This window comes from Cavia porcellus, unplaced genomic scaffold (assembly GCF_034190915.1).
Source record: "Cavia porcellus strain 051 isolate PalLab524CR breed Dunkin Hartley unplaced genomic scaffold, mCavPor4.1 scaffold_24, whole genome shotgun sequence".
Taxonomy (NCBI): Eukaryota; Metazoa; Chordata; class Mammalia; order Rodentia; family Caviidae; genus Cavia; species Cavia porcellus.
Window position 1 is genome coordinate 43,673,343 of NW_026947507.1, and position 16,720 is coordinate 43,690,062.

The 16,720-nt window shown below is 43.5% G+C and overlaps 1 protein-coding gene across 6 annotated transcripts in view; it reads left to right on the plus strand.

The window, feature by feature from the left end:
• The window catches only part of Fbxo16 (F-box protein 16), a 56,427-nt gene that overhangs the window by 23,925 nt on the left and 15,782 nt on the right, over window positions 1-16,720 (plus strand). For all 6 annotated transcript variants that reach the window (XM_063234973.1, XM_023561569.2, XM_063234976.1 and 3 more), the window contains 3 exons: window positions 621-785; window positions 6,045-6,265; window positions 7,665-7,767. In XM_063234973.1, coding sequence (XP_063091043.1) covers window positions 621-785; window positions 6,045-6,265; window positions 7,665-7,767 — 489 coding nt within the window. The remainder of the gene's footprint in view (window positions 1-620; window positions 786-6,044; window positions 6,266-7,664; window positions 7,768-16,720) is intronic.

A 16,720-nucleotide genomic window follows, 5' to 3' on the forward strand; every position in this document is an offset into this window, starting at 1 on the left:
GTGACCTTAGTTCCTAGTAAGACTTATCTGGGATAATTGCTGTAAATACTACCACTCAAGGCAGGGCCACCTCCCCCATTTCCTGGATGCATGGGACCAGCCGTAATACTAAGGGTATGGATCCTAAAGTCTTCATGATACACGCCGGGCAGTATTGGCAGTTGTGTTCTGTTTATAAAATGTGTGTTTAGAGAAACCGAAGAATGGAGGAAAAAGATGCACATCATGAAAGGAATACAATGGGCAGGCCCGAGTCTAAGCTACCTTCATGTGACTTTCATCTGACTTTCAGGACTCCTTTGGGAGTTTGCAAGTCTCACTGAGCCTAAGTGCCCTCATTTGCAGTGTGAGAGTAATAATTACACTCATCTCCCTAGATTGCTATGAAGATGGTTAATAGGTGCCTGGTAATCTTAGTAGACTCTAAGTCTGAATTAGCATTTAAAGTAACCCTACTCCAGGTAGGAGGTAACTAAGCTGTGATTTGGAGGAAAATGACAAAAAGAAAAAAAAAACAAAGAAAAAGTGTGCGTGAGGTCCAGAATGACAGTTAGGAACCTAGAGAAGTTGGGCAGGGGACCGAGGGAGACCTTTCTGTTTAATTGTCATTGTTCTCCCAGGTGAGCTGGCACTGGAAGAACGTATCAGAGCTGGACCAGCTGTGGATGCTGAAATGCTTGCGGTTTAACTGGCGCCTTGATTTCTCCCCGAGTCCCTTCGAGCAGGGGGTGTGGAAGAAGCACTATATTCAAATGGTGAAAAAGCTCCACGTCACCAAGCCCAAGGTACGCTTGGGAGAGAGCACGGCACACTCACGGACATCAGCTGTGATACAGTCTGGAACTAGGAATAAATGATCAAACCTGAAGCTGAGGGTTGGTGATAGCTCAGAGGGTGTTTCCTTCCACTACAATTCCAAAATGCTCCTTCTCTGAGGCACCAAAGCCCTTTTGCAGATGCCCATGTTAACTGAGAGCCCTCCCTTGCCACCTTCAGCCCATGGTGACCTCTGTCTGTCCTGGCCCCTGACGTCTGTTCCTTTAGCTCAGATACGATCTGACCTAGGAACTCTGAGTAATGTGCAGTATCTGTGACCTGTAGCCATCATATTTTACGTTACTAATTCTCATTTTTCTGTGATCCTACAAGGTGAAGTGGAGTTTGTTTTTAACTTCTATTTATTTATCTCCTAGAGTGCTGGGACTGGAGCCCAGGGTCTCACCCATGCCAGAGAAGTGCTGTACCATGGAGCTGTTAGCTTGGAATTTATTTGTTTGTTTATTTATTTATCTATTTATTTATGGTACTGGGGATTGAACCCAGAGCTTTATTGCTGAGCTACATGCCCAGCCCTTTTTTATTTTGAGACAGTGACTCCCTAAATTGTTAAGTTGTTAAATTGCTGGGTTTGAATTGAAGATCCTTCTGCCTCAACCTTGAAGGGGACAGGGATTACAGGCAGGTGCTACCACTCCCAGCTTGAATTTTTATTTTTGTATCATTTATAAGGGACAATTTTCCAATAAAGACATTAGTTAAGCAGAGGGGATAATAAGAGTGTAATGAAAGATCATTTTTAAAAAGTTTAGACACTAAGCAATGCACAGCATTTACATGAAATCAGAAAAAGTAAATAGTGAGGGATTAATTTTTCCTAGTGGCTTTCAATGCATTAAAACCAGTGTTTATTTTCACATTTACAGTCACAGCTAATCAGATAATTTATTAGAAAATTTTGAGTGCCTTTGTGGATGGCATTGTCTATAAACATGCATGGTTAGGCATCATTTTGTAAAATAGATGAGCTCCTAAAAAGTTATGTGTAAATTAATTTTTAAAATAATTTTAAACCTCAAGGGTATCACAGTCTATAAAAAAAACTGCAGGGAATCCTTTTAAAATTGAAAAAGCTTTTTGAAATATGAATAGTCAACTCCTAGGTTTGCGTTTCATTGTAGTTTCTTAAAGTACTCTAGCTACACTTAATGTAATAATAAACTATGTGTAATTAACATTGTTACAGCGGTAACAATAAAAGTGGTCTTTCTGATGTCAGGAGCTTGTGTGCCCCATGAGGCTTTATTTTTCAAAACAGATAGTATTTATTTATTTATTTATTTACTTCTTTAAAAAAATGTTTTTGAAATGGGATCCTGTTATGTTACCCAGGCTGGCCTTGAATTCACAGCAGCTGGGATTACAGGTGTTGTCCTACCGCCTGCTAAAAATATAACTTTAGATGCAGAATCTTAGAAGTTTTCAGAGCCACCCGGGTTAGGGCTCCTTCCCTTCTCAGCCTTTTCTGGAGTCTTGTTCTCAGACTCAGGGAGTGGCTTTCAGTAGCTGAAGCTCAGGCTGCCATGGGCAGAGAGAGGAATGCGATTAACTAGTAGACTGTGAAGGAATTTTGAGTGTAACATGTAAGACCAGCTTTATGCTTTGTCTTCAGAACAACAAATTTCCACAAAACGCTTATGTGTAACTATGTTTAAAAGTAGTGGGTAGGTTTTTTTTCCAATAATGGGTAGTTTGGATGTAAAACAGTTGTTACTCTTTGTGTGTATTAAATTTCTGTAGTGGATACACTGCTATATGAAAGAACTAAAGCTAAATTAGAAAGGCTAAGGTTAAGAAAATCAACTAATAGCTGGGCACAGTGGCACACACTTGTAATCCCAGCACTCAGGAAGCTGAAGCAGAAGGATCTCAAATTCAAGACCACCGGGGACAATATAGTGAGACCTATTATAAACAACTTGTTATCACTAAATTCAACCACGTAGATGAAGGACAAGATCCTTGAAAAACACAAACTACCATAACTACTCAATAAACAATAGAAAACATGAACAAATCTGTTCATTTTGAATTAAAATTGAATATATGGCTGGGCATGGAGGCACATGCCTGTAACCCTAGAAACTCAGGAGGCCAAGGCAGGAGGAGGATCATTATGAGTATGAGGCCAGCCTGGGCCACACAGTCAAGACCAGCTGAACTGCATAGTGAAACCCTGTCTCAAAAAGACAATAAATAAGCAAAATAAATAAATAAAAATATAAGTAACATAATTTTAAAACGTCCACCCCAATCCAGACTAGACAGATTTACCAGTGAATTTTCTCACACATTTACAGAAGACGTAATACCAATTCTGTGTAAACTCTTTCAGAAAACAGTGGGAGAAGGAACACCTCACAACTCATTACTCTGCTACCAAACTAGACAGAGACTTTATAAGAAAACAAAACCACAGATCAATATCTTGAACACAGAGACAATTTTGAACCAAACAGGAGTACTCTTCAAGGAATTAACAAATTAAATTCAGGAATAGGAAAAAAAAAAAACCCCACCAGGACTCGTGGGGTGTCCCTAGGGGGGAAAAATCATATTGGCCTAAGAGTCAAAAATCAACAGGGCTGGGGATACAGTTCAGGGGCACAGCACCTGCCTGGCAAACGTAAGGTCCTGACTTCAATTCCTGGTTCAAAAAAAAAAAAAAAATCAATTACTATAATCCACAGGTTGAAAGAGAAAAATATATAATCATGTTTGAGAGGATCTTAATGCTGTCATCATTTTTAATTAGTCTGGGTGGCTAGTACGTGATGATTGCTTTCCCAGTGGGGTGTCCGTGCATGTACACCACATACACACACACATATCAGTTCTTTTTATACCCCCTCCCTCACCCTTCCTTCCCTCTTGATCCATCTCTTAGTCCCCTTCTCATTGTGAAAGATGAATCATTTAGCTGGACGTGGTGGCCCATGCCTATAATCCCAGAATTGAGGAGACTGAGGCCAGAGGATCTCTGTGAGTTCAAGGCCAGCCTGGGTTCCATAGGGAATTCAAAGCAAAAAAAAAAAAGTCATTTGTAGGGGCTGGGGATTTAGCTCAGTGGCATAAGTGCCTGCCTTGGAAGCAGGCGGTCGTGAGTTTGATCCCCGGTACCGATAAAAAGGAAAAAGACAACAAAAAAAGAGTCATTTGTAGGAAAACAAATGGACCTTGAGGCCATAATGTTAAATGAAATAAATCAGACACACAAGCTTATGTATTGTGTGGTATTTCTTCTATGAGAAACCAAAAGCCTTAATAAATCACATGATCATTTTAATATGTGTATTCAAACAAAAATCATTTAACAAAACTCAACAGCCCTTTGAGATGAAAAAAGAATCCTCAGGAAGACTACAGGGCAGAGATGTAGCTCCCTGCAGAGCAAGTGCTGGCCTAGCGTGCTAGAGGCGCTGGGTAAACAAACAAACAGATTCTGTGATGTAAACAAAAATTTGGTTTCCTTCACATAAAAAATTGTCACAGATTTTGTTTTGTGCTTTTCAGATTTTTTTCAGCATTGGGGATTGAACCCAAAGGCACTCTTATCAATGAGCTACCTTCCCAGTTGTGTTTTATTTTGCAACAGGGTCTTGGTAGATTGCCCGGGCTGACCTCAAACTTGTGATCTTCCTGCCTCAGCCTCCCAAGTAGCTGGGATTATAGGCACGTGCCACCACATTCAGCAAAAGTTAATCATTGTTATATATAATTACTGGCATTTATATCTGAACATTTTCCTCTGAAACTCTTTTTTACATTACTATGTATTATTTATTTTTAGTAGTATTTCACTCAACCTCTTCCCGAGAAATGAGATGAATGTCCATTCTAGATGAGACCTGCTGGAAATACTGAATTAGTATAAAATGTCTTCTTAATCACTATTAGGTTATCATCAATCATTGAGTGAGTAAATATTTATGACACACTGTTGTGTGTGAGGTGCCGAGAGAATGGAAATCCTAACCTGCTTTCCCAGAGTCTAGTCTAGTGGCCTGGGACACAGAAACAGAACCAGAATCACAACCTGGAGCGCTGCATGGATCCCGCGATGGAGGTGCGGGAGAGTGATCCAGGCAACAGAGGGCTGAGGGTGCCTCCGTGCTGTCTTTTTCACTCCTTCTTTTCTCATCTTCCTTGTCTTCCTCCATGCCAGCGCCTTTCTGTCTCTGTTTCTGTCTCTATCTCAGCCTGTCTTTCTGTCTCTCCCTGCCTCTCTCTCTCTGTCTGTCTTCCCATCTGTCTTTCTGTCTGTCTGTCTTCCTGTCTCTTTCTCTCCCCATCTGTCTCTGTCTCTTCCCATCTGTCTCTCTCTTGCAGTCTCTCTCTGTGCCTCTATCTTGCTCTCTCCCTCTCTCTCTGTGTGTCTCTGTCTCTCAGTCTCTGTCTCTGTCTCTCCCTTCTCGGACCCAGGGCCTGGCACATACTAAACCTGCTGTAGGTTGTGCTATATCCCAGGCCCCAACTGGGGAATTTCTGGATTTTCACACACAATTGAAACAAACCAATTTACCAAGAAAAGCTTCCCTAATCTCTTAATGAACAAAAATTAAGCTCTTAATGGCATCCCAGCATACCAGTACCATTTCCCTTAGGCTATCACACGTACGTATAACCCATATGAATTTTACACACAAAAGGCAGACTTTCAATTTTAGAAAATAAGCAGAAGTGTCCTTCGGGAATGGTTCAGTTGCATAGCTGATGGAATTTATAATCCATTCCTGCTTGGTTCATAATTTATGTCAGAGATCGTTAGGGCCGGAGCACCTTTTTTTAATTGCATCTTTTTATGAGTAAAATGACTAGATAGACAATGGTATGGTAACAAAGCTGGCAGTGTGGGATAAGGTTTAATGTGTGGGCTCAAAGAAGATGGTCCTGGATGCAAATTCAAATTCTACTTGGTTGTAGTAAGAAAATTAATCAATTTATCTTGTGGTCAATTTTCTCTCCTGTGAAATAGGAGTAATACTGATGAACTGTAAAGATACTGTGAAGGTTAAATAATATAATGCCTGAGAACTGCTCGGGACTGCCTGGCCCATGGTCGGGTCTCTGGGGCTCAGGCTGCCGTGATCACCATCTCATATCCGTGGTGATGAGATGGCGATGCTGATGACAATATTGTTTGTTTTATTGTTGTCATTATTAGCATAGTGCTTTGGGAGCAGAAATAATACATTTTCTACTCTTAGACACCTCCAAAAGATGGCTTTGTAATCACCAATGTTCAGCCAGTTGCAAGCAGCTCTCCAGGGGATAAGCAGTCCCCTTTCCGGTCCTCCTCCACAAGAAGAAAGAATAACCTGGGGGAGAGAGAACTTCCACCCTGGCGATCCTCTGACAAGCATCCAACGGATATAATCCGTTTTAATTATCTGGACAACTGTGATCCCTTCCAGCCCGGCTCCCAAGGGTAAGAAGCCCTGTGTCCTTCTCATCTTCCCTCTTGTTCAAAACAATTTATGGACATTTCAGTAGATGAGAAGGTGAAAAATAAAAAACTTGCTATGAAACAAAGATTTTTCAACACAAAGAAGCAAGAAGCTATTGAAAAAGTAAACTAACCATTCTTAGGAAAGTTGCCCTTTGAATCATGATTTATTTGCAATTTATAGCTGTAATTACTTAATGTGGTGGTCTCATTTGATGTTTTAATATTAAATTCCAAACCAGCACCATATGGTTCAGCACCTTTTTCATGGGTAAGTGAGAGGCACACTTAATCAGTTACATTTGCTAAGATAGATCGATGACCTGCTGAGGTTGTTGTCACTGTTGTTTTTGTTACTGTTATTTTGAGATAAAGTCTTGCTCTGTAATTCAGGCTGGCATTAAACTCACTATATAGCCCAGATTGACCTCACACTCTCAGCAATCCTCCTGCCTCAGCCTCCCAAGTGCTGAGATTACAGGTGTGTGCAACCACACGTAGCTTTCTCTTGACTTTTCTATGAGATTCAAACACTTGTGACCAAGGAAACTTGAGAGGATGGGGTGGACTCTTAAAAAGATAAATCAACCTAGCACTAGGAGATGTACATCTCTAATCCCAGCTACTTGGGAGGCTGAGATGGGAAGATTGTAAATTTGAGCAAGACCCTGTCTCAAATATTTTCTTTAAACAGAGAGTTGGGGCTGTAGCTCAGTGGTAGATTGCTTGCCTAGCATGTGCAAGGCTCTGGGTTCAATTCCCGGTATGCTAAAAATCAAAATCAGATCTAGCTGGGCATTGAGGGGCTTGCCTAGCATCTCAGGTATTTGGGAAGCTGAGGCAAAAAAGACCACAAGTTCAAAGCCAGCTTGGGCAATTTATTGAGACCCTACTTCACAACTTAAAAAATAAAAATGGTTAGGGATGTAGCTGAGTGTTACACAGCTTGAGTCTCCAGAATTATAAATGCTAGTAATAATAGTACTAATTTTAAAAATTAATGTACAAACAAATATATACATAAACATATGCATATATGTACTTTTTGAATCTCCTCCTTTCTGAAATGTGTAGCATATAGTAAAACATTCACCTTTCTTTATCTACTTTTTTCCTGTAACATTATATCCTGGCGCTCACTCTGAAGTCATCTATAGGAATATTGTGGCTTTCTTCTTACAGCGCATAATACTCCATTATGTGTTGTCCCAGAGCTTATTCAACCGGTTCTCTATTGATAGACATTTGGCTTATTTCCAGTTGAATGCAGACAGTCTTTCAAGTCACAGGGCAAAGAAGTCAAAGGAACAAATATCTATGTATGCCACCAAAGTTGTAAAGTGACAATTTATACTTTTCCCCCGTGCCTTACAATTTACAGAAGAAGAAAAAGAAATGAAACGACTCCAGATTTCAGCCAACAGTCACATAATAAGAAAAACAAACTTCAGGACCAAGCTAGGCTAAGAAAAGCACAGTCCTTGGTAAGTATTGCTTATAAAAGATTCATCACCATAACCATTTATGAAAATTGCAGCATTGCTAATCATGTTTGGAAATGGAATTTGTTTTTGAGATTGGAATCATCGAGTGGTTATTTAAAGGCTGGGCTCTGACACTGACTGACCCAGGGACAGCTGTGAGTCCTCGAAGACTCCCTTTATTTAATCTTCCTGAGTCTCTGACCACTCATCTTTGTTTTTAAGAAACTAGTGAACAGAGAGGGATGGAACTGCTTTGAAAACCATACAGGATAAAGGGAGTATTTTCAGTGCTGGTTCTTTCTTCTGCTGTGTCCTTTGGGACAGGGCTGGGGGCCACCAGAAATCACTTCTGGAGTAAAGGTTCCCCGCCCAAGAGGAAAGTGAGTTTTCCTGAGCTCCCGCTGCCAGCACAGCATGATTAGAAAAGGCCACTGCAAGTGACTGCAGAATGATAACTTAAGAAATCTTCTTTCTCTAATTAAAAAACAGCAAATTGATTGCCTAATAAAGCCAGTAATTGTAACATGGGAATATCATCGATTCATAGTACAACTTCCCAAATAATGGTTCTGACCCCCCAGCAAGTCCCTTCTAGCTCATGGTGAGACTTTTTGGAGCAAAGATGGGATAAAAAGTTCCCGCCCAGAGATAAAGATTTAGGATGGGCCAAAGGATCTGCTCAGAAAAATAAATGTCGTGTGCACATCAGCTGGGAGAGGAGTGTGATACTCATGAATAAATCACTTTTATGGCCCTGCTTTAGAGCATTTTACTCTTCGAATAAATGTATTTTCAAGTGTTATGTTCCAAAAATAAAGATTAGGAAAATAAGAGAGCTAAAGATGAGTGTTTTAAAATAGAGCAGTCTGTATTCTGAGGCCAATTTTGTTGGACTGGGAAGGCTCATTATAGATGCCTATGCAGGGGCCCCAGGGAATGAGGTAGTTTGGAGAGAAGCAGTAAAATTGTCAGTGAAACCATTAATTGCAAAAAATAACTTTATGAGGCTTATCACACAGCCATTAGGAAGGACTCCCGCTCGGTTTGTGCTCCTGGTGGCCAGGAGTAGACGTTCATGAGGAAACGGAAGTTGAGGACCAGTAAATGAAGGAGTGGAGTTGAGGGTGATGTCTGCTTATAGGCCATCAGCACAATCAAGCATTCTTCCTGCTTTAGAACATGAAACCCAGTATCCAGGGATGGTACCACTGGGGAGACTGAGGCAGGAGGACCACTGCAAGTTCGAGGCCAGCCTGGGCTACATACATAGCGATTTCAGGAACAACCTAAGCCACAACGGTGAAAACCTGTCTCAAAAAATAAAAAACAAAACAACAGCCAATTCCCCCTCCCGCTAAAAAATGAAGCCCCACAAAACCAAGGGCTAACCAGAAGCCATTTGCAGGAGCCTTTGTTATTAATTAACCATGTCAAATGCTGGCAGATTGGTTAAATTGAAGTATTTACTGTAAGTGAAAATGTGGTGGTGATTAAGGCTGAAAGGGAAACCAGGTAGATGAAACAATGACAGAAAGCAATTAGCTGTCAGTAAATAAAGTATGTGAGCCGGGCTGAGGTGTGGCACGCCTGTAATCCCAGCACTTGGGAGGCTGAGGCAGGAGGATCCTTGTGAGTTCAAGACCAGCCTAGGCTACAAAGTGAGCTCACGGCCGGCCTGAACTGCATGAGTGAGACCCTGTCTCAAAAAGATGAAAATAAAAAACAAGTGCATGATTGTAATGTATCCACCAGTTTTATTTTTGTGTATATACTAACTGTAACAGTATATATGCTTATAGTTTTGATAAAGAGCAGAAGCATAATTAATCCCCCCCCCAAATATGCTGTCGCTTTTGCTGCACGCCTAGGATGTATTTCCCTGGGACCAGCCTGGCTGTCCCAAGGCACAGGGCTGAGTGCAGTTCAGGTCCCCTCAGGGTGGCAATTTGTCCTTGCAGTAGGCCATGGATCTCGGAGGAAACCAGCAGCCCAGGTGATGCAAGCTGATTGTGGCAGTGGAGAAATGCTGGCTGTGAGCTGGGGGAAAGAGGGAATGGGCACTGAGGGGTCCCCAGGAGAAGGAGGAGGAGGAGGCGGACAGTGGTAGCCTAGACACAGCCGAGGTGTGATTCCCTTGGAGAAACTCGGGTGCTCACCCAATGGAAAGGCTCTGTGTCATTTTAACGTGTGTAACTTGGGGAAGCCGGTGCTATAGGCAAGTGACATGTCCCCAGGCCTGACTGGGGGAGACACTTGTCAAAATGTCCAAGGCTACAACACTTGCTCTTATCCTGGGAAAACGGCGCAGGTGACAGTTGGAGACACTAATGTTTTGTCAAATGCAGAGACTGGAAGAGAAAAAGAGCAGAAGCAATAGAGAGCAAAAGACAGGGCTCCCAGGGGCCCCAGATCCTGACTGTCAGGCCAGGAGGTCATCTCCCCTTTTCCAGAGCCTTCCCAGGTAGTTCAGCTGCAAAAAGAAATGTCCTCGGGGAAACATTTTCAAATTTGCACATGCGGCTGTGAGCTTGCCTGGTTTCCGTTATTTAATAGGTGTGAGTTTGAAAGGGCAGCTAGTTTTCGCCTCTCCTTTCAGTTCTAGACCAGATCCCCGCGGGCTGCTTTAGTTACAGCCTCAGTTACAACTCGCTTGTCTCACCACTGTATGCCGTGAGTGACTGGCAGAAGGGGTGAAAGCTCAGAGTGGATTGTTCATGCTTTACAAGTTCCAGGACTTAATGAGATTTTATAAATATCATAAACTCCCATGACTGTTAGTTATGGTAATAAAGACCCACATAAGAGAGAGGATTTTATATATATCTAATGCAGTCAGATGTCATCCTTAAAGATAAAAACACACATGTGTGCATGCATGTGTACACACAAACGCACACACAATTTTTGGTAAAGACCCTCCTAAACATGGTAGTACATGCCTATAATCCTAGCCTCCCAGGAGGCTGAGACAGGAGGATTCCAGTGCAAACAAAACAATTAAAAAAGATCTTAACAGCTGGCCTCACAATTCCTCTTAGGAAAGAAGGGAGCCATCTGGTGGGGGAAGGTAGGGAGAGAATAAATCTTGAGGTTTCGGATCTTAGCAGGGACCAGGGGACAGAGTAGAGGACCTACTGTACTTGAGATTAGGAAAAGAATCTGTATTTTGTTGTTTCTACTTCTGAAAGGGGAGGAGGAAGAGAAGGAGCAGGTAACAAAGAGCTAAGAGAAGGAGAAAAGGAAACCCACTAGGTAGGGGAGAGGGACTGGGGTGGTAGTGATACCTGAGCTCCGATTTAGGAGGATGTGAATGTCCCTTTCAGCTCTGGGAAATTCTGCTCAGTTTACACAGGCAAGCTGAAGGCCCAGTAAACAAAAGGCGCTTGGGAAAATTCATAAAGATCAAGGAAATCGGATTTCCTGGGCCCTTGAATTTGACTCAGAGCACTTTGCCTCACATCTTCTTTTGCCTTCCTGTTTTGACCACATTCAGTAGAAAAACAAGTACCTTTTGTCTCACACTGAGCTTGTACTTGGGAGGCGGAAGTCCCTACTTTCTAGGTCTGGATTTGGTTGTGGGCTTCAAAAAGCTTGCTGTTTCCAAGTTGGCCTCTGCCCAAGCAGCCAAAGCCTTCCAGCACCTGCTTTCTCTGATGCCTTAGATAGGACTCTGTCTCTTCCAGCCCTGGAAATTACCTTCCACACCTCTCTTCAAGGCAGCTTTACTCTGAGCACCCTGATGGCTTTGCCCCAGGAGTGCAGGTAGCAGAAACTCCTGCCTCCGAGTTTCCCTTTCTCTATATACAGATTTTGCTGCCTTCAGGCCCCATATGCGAAGGACAGCCATTTTGAAGTGACTTTAGACCGCTGAAGATAACCCATTACGATTCTTGGGTTTTTGGAGTCCATAACAGTTACTTTCCTCGTGGGGAACTGATACATGCACATAACACATTTCAATTATTTTCTCATTCCTCTCAAGTTGTTTGTTTTGTTTTGGTCCCAGGAATCAAGCTTGCAACCTGGTGTTTGCCCTGATAGGCACTGTGCCCGAGCTATATTGCTGGCCATGATATATATTGATAGTACATATTTAATAATTAACACATTTGTGTTTGCCCCATTGAATACCATCCTATTTTTGTTACTTTGCCTTCTAAGAGCACAGATTGGAATTCAGAAAGCCTTGTTTTTATACCTCTTTCCCTTTCCCAGGAGATCTGTCTCCTTCTTTCCTACTATCTAGCTTTTGTTTTACCCTTTATTCCTACTTTGGGTTTCTTATAGAAGAGAAATCATGCACTATTGAAGCCTGTGTGCCTGGTTTACTTCACTTAACATTATGGTCTCAAAGTGTATCCATTTCCTACAAAGGACTCAGGTTTATTCTTTTAGCAGAGTAGTACACAATTGTGCATAAATACCACATTTTTATTTTTCCATTCGTCTGTTGTTTGTTTTTGAGGCAGAGCCTCACTGTGTAGTGCAGGCAGGCCTTGAACTCGCTTTTGTAGCCCAGGCGGCCTCAAACCTTAAAGGTGATCCTCCTGCCCCAGCCTCCCGCGTGCTCGGATTATAGGCCCTGTGCCATCATGCCCACCAGCACTACTGTGCCCAGCCCAAATTCTGAAATGCTCTAAAACTCAAAACTTCTCAAGCACAGTCATAACGCCACAAAGTAGAAAATTCTGCACCTGACCCCATGTGATCAGGTTACGGTAGAGACGCTGGTGCACAAAAGCGTCCTATGAGCTCTCCTTCAGGCCGTGTCGGGAAACACATGGAACCTAAATAAGTTTCCAGTTTCCACGTGGACCCCATCCCCATTCACAGACACACTCCAACAGCTGAACATTTTCGGTCCCAAGCAATGGTGACAAGGCCACCTCAGCCTGTAGTAGCAACAGCAGTGAAATCACCCCGCATCTCTGCCTGAGACCAGGAGGAAAACACAGTGATCTGAGCCCGGGCTGCTGCAGGACAGCCCAGGAGGGACAGCTTGGCCTGGAAGCCATGGCGGGCTCCATCCCTTTTCCCTTTATCTATCTGTCCTGCCGTCGCTTTCTTCTGTTCTCTTGTGTTTCCTTCTTCCTACAATCAGTTTTCACTGTGTGAAGCAGGGCCACAGGGCTGGGGGGTGGAGCTCAGCAGCTGAGCTCTGTCTTAGCACGTGCGGGCCCTGAGTTCAGTCCCCCATCCTGCAAAAGGAAGCAGAGAAGGAAAGAAAAGGTTGCATCTATTACTACTGGCAGTGTGAGCTCTGCATGCTCCTGCCTGCACGACTCCTACACGGCTGTGTTTGCTTGCACACTTCCCTGCTCCCTGCGCTGACCCCTCGCGCTGCTGTTTTTCACTCTGAGGCAGGAGGGTGCAGGCGGGTGGCACTCCTGCGCTAGCTGCAGGCTCAGTAGAGTTCATTTGGAGAACAAAAAGGAAAGGGCCCCATTGCCAAGGACCCTTGGGCAAAGCCAGGCCTCCCGGGGGACCCCTGTGGCGTCTTTACACGTCTCCCTTGCTGCTCAGAGAGCAGTTTACTTGCCCTGTCTTGTTCCTCTTCTTTAATCCTGCTAAAAGTAATAAATTACGTAGGCGCTTCCAGCGACTGTGAACGTATCTGCTTTGTCGTGGAACATCAGACAGGTGCCAAGGCCTACTGTTTTTCATCCAAACATAGCAGCTTTCATTTAGGGTCTACCAGAAGAACCATGTTTGTGAATTATTAATTATATATTAGTGATGACATCTTTTATTCTTATTTTTGAGACAAGGTCTTGCTCAGGTTGGCCTTGAACTCACTAGGTAGCCCAGGCTGGCTTTGAACTTTGAGGTGACCCTCCTACCTCAGCCTCCCAAGTACTGGGAACGCAGGTGTGTGCCACCATGCCTGGCAATGCTGGGATCACAGGCAGTGTTTTAATCACTGTTGTATAGGGTTTAGAGTGTGTATGTGTGTGTGTGTGGCTTTTTTTTTTTTTTTTTTTTTTTGTCTTTTTCAGACAGGGTCTCTCTATGCATGCAGTTCAGGCTGGCCTTGAGCTCACTTTGTAGCTTAGACTGGTCTCAAACTCAAAATGATCCTCCTGCCTCAGCCTCCCGAGTGCTGGGATTATAGATGTGAGCCACCACGCCTGGCTATGTGTAGCATTTAGTACAGTGATATTTTACCGCCAACTACACCAGAAGCCAATTTCGTAAGACAGGTATTTTGAAATGCAAGTGAGTTCATGACCACTGCCAACAAACTACCCAGACTCTGCGGCCTGTGCCCATTTTGCAACACAGCTCTTGTTTATTTCACCCACTTGGATGGCTGACTGGTGGAGGCAGGGAGGCTTGGATTTCCATTTCAAAACCCGAGCTAAAATTGCTTCATCTTTCCCTGCCGCGGACAGTTTTACCCTGAGATAAGTCAGGAGCACAAGCCTGGGCACCTTCAGAGCTGTACCAATTATTCCTCCCATACGTCTCGCTGCTGTTTCTTGCAGAAGAAGTGAGGAGGAAAGGGGAAGTCGAGCTTCATGGGTTTCCCCCCACAGGGCCCCAGGGATGTGGCTGCATAGATCTCCGCAGGCTCCTTGGCAGGGGAGACCCCGGGTCCTCCCCTCAGCATCGCACACGGGAAAGCGGGAAGTGGCTCCACACCGGAGTTGACGCCAGGACCCCAGCCACCCTCTTCCGTCCTCCTCCCTCTGAGCCTTTCTCCCTGGTCATGGTCTCTGAGGCACCGCCCCACCCCGAACCTGTGCCTCAGTGATCGCCAGGGGTGAGTTTCAACTATGCTTCCCTGACTCAAACAAAAACTTACCATTTTGTGATTTTCAAATAATAATCTGTATTTTGATACAGTATTACCACATCATCTGTGCAGTGGGTGTCATCTAAAATAATGCAAATTTTTAAAAGTGTGTGGGGTTCCTTACAAAGTGATGACTGTCACTGTCACCTTATTTGCTTTGAGAGGAGGATCTCATTATGTTGCCCAGGCTGACCTTGAATCCCAGGGTTCCTCCTGCCTCAGCCTCCCAAGTAGTGGTGACTGCAGGCACACACACTACTGTCTGTGGCTCTGTCACCTTCTTTGCCTTTCTTTTCCACCTCACAGAGGCGCCAGGAAGATTAAACGAAATAGTAGATATGTAATTCAGCCAGTGGCTGGCGGTCAGAGCTTTGCAGGTGTTGGTGGTGTTCTTCCTGGAACAGTGCTGTCCTGCAGTTTGTGTGTTTATTGATCATATTTATCTTGTTTCTGTATTTATTGATTTGTAGTTATTGATGGGTCAGTTCTCATAATTGATCCCTGGGTTTTTCCAGTGTTGTTGTGATCGTTTGCAAGTGTCTGCTCATAACTTAATGGGAGACAAACACACCCACAAATCAATAATGGAGCAAAAAGCCCAGGTCCAGATGGGGTTCATGCATTTCCAGTTTCTCTGTTTTCTTGGGCTTCAGTCTCCGGAGAGCCCTACCTCCTTGGGCCCCTCAGCTTTAGCAGCCTCTTCAGGATTCTCTGTCCTTTTTCTGTACCTATCTGCCTGCAAATAGATACTTTCTATTCCTGCCCTAGAATCTCCCTGAAATGAAAGAGAAGGAGGAAACATCTGTCTGTTTCCCACACCCTTGACAAATGTCTCGCAGGCCCCGGATGCACTATGACAAAATGCAGCGCCTGCCTTGCTGGGCGTCATGATACACTGAGTAAGGTCAGCTCCTAGGTTTTGGAGGTGGGCATCGTCCTGACATCCATGCCACTCACTACCGGGACTGAACGCAGCGGCGTGCGTCAGGTTGGTGGGACCCGTGAGACTGTGAACGTGTACCCACAAAGAGCTAAATTTGTGAGCCAGGAGCTCTGTGTGGAGAAAAGCCAGGGAAGTGGGTTCCCAGTGGAAGACTGCCTGGAAACAGGCCCAAAACAGGACTCCAGAATTCCAGGAATGCCAGTGTCAAAAAGCATGGCTACAGATTTCCCTACTTCCTTATGTTTGAAGGCACAGGCCGGGTATGATGACGCACACTTGTAATCCTAGCATTTGGGAGGCTGAGGCAGGAGGAATGCTGAGAGTTCAAGGCCAGCCTGGGCTGTGTAGTGAGTTCAAGGTCAGCCTGAATTACATAGCAAGACCCTGTCTCAAAAAAAAGGAAAGAAAGACACAATAACAATATGTAGGGATAATATCTCTATAAAAAGAAGAATATAAACTGTCCCTAAATATGTAGGGAAAATATATAGTTCAACTGATGATGAAAGTATCTTTAAATGATCTGGTTCTATGTTGGAGGAAAGATAGCCTATTCAGAAGATGGTATTAAAAACAGGAAAACTGTTTGCAGAAGAATAAAACTAGACCCATATCTGTCACCATGTCCTAAACTAAAATCAAAATGGATTAAGGAGCTAAGCATTAAAACAGAAATATTGAACCTATCGAAGATAGGTAAAATGCTTGAAGTCATAGGTGATAAGAAAGGATTTTGCAAACAGGCCCCAGGTTGCACAAGAAATAACAAATGTAATTACGTCAAATTAAATAGCTTCTGCACAGCAAAGGAATCAATTAGTAGGGTGAAGAGAAAACCTACAGCTATACCTCAGACAGAAGACAAAATCTAGAATACATAAAGAACACACACACACAAATAAAGCACCTAAAATAAAAGACTCACTCAAGAAATAAGCAAGAACAGACACTTCTCAGATGAGAAAGTACAGACCTGGGTGTGGAGGTGCACACTTGTAATCCCAGCACTCTGGAGGCTGAGGCAGGAAGATTACATAGTCAGTTCAAGGGCAGCCTGAATTACACAGAAAGACCCCCCCCCCAAAGAAAAGAGAGTACAAATGGCCAGCAGATATCGGAAGAAATGTTCAAGATTGCTGACCATTAGAGAAATGCAAATTAAAACAATTCTAAGACTCCATCTTATACAAAAAAGAATGTCATCACTAAGAAGC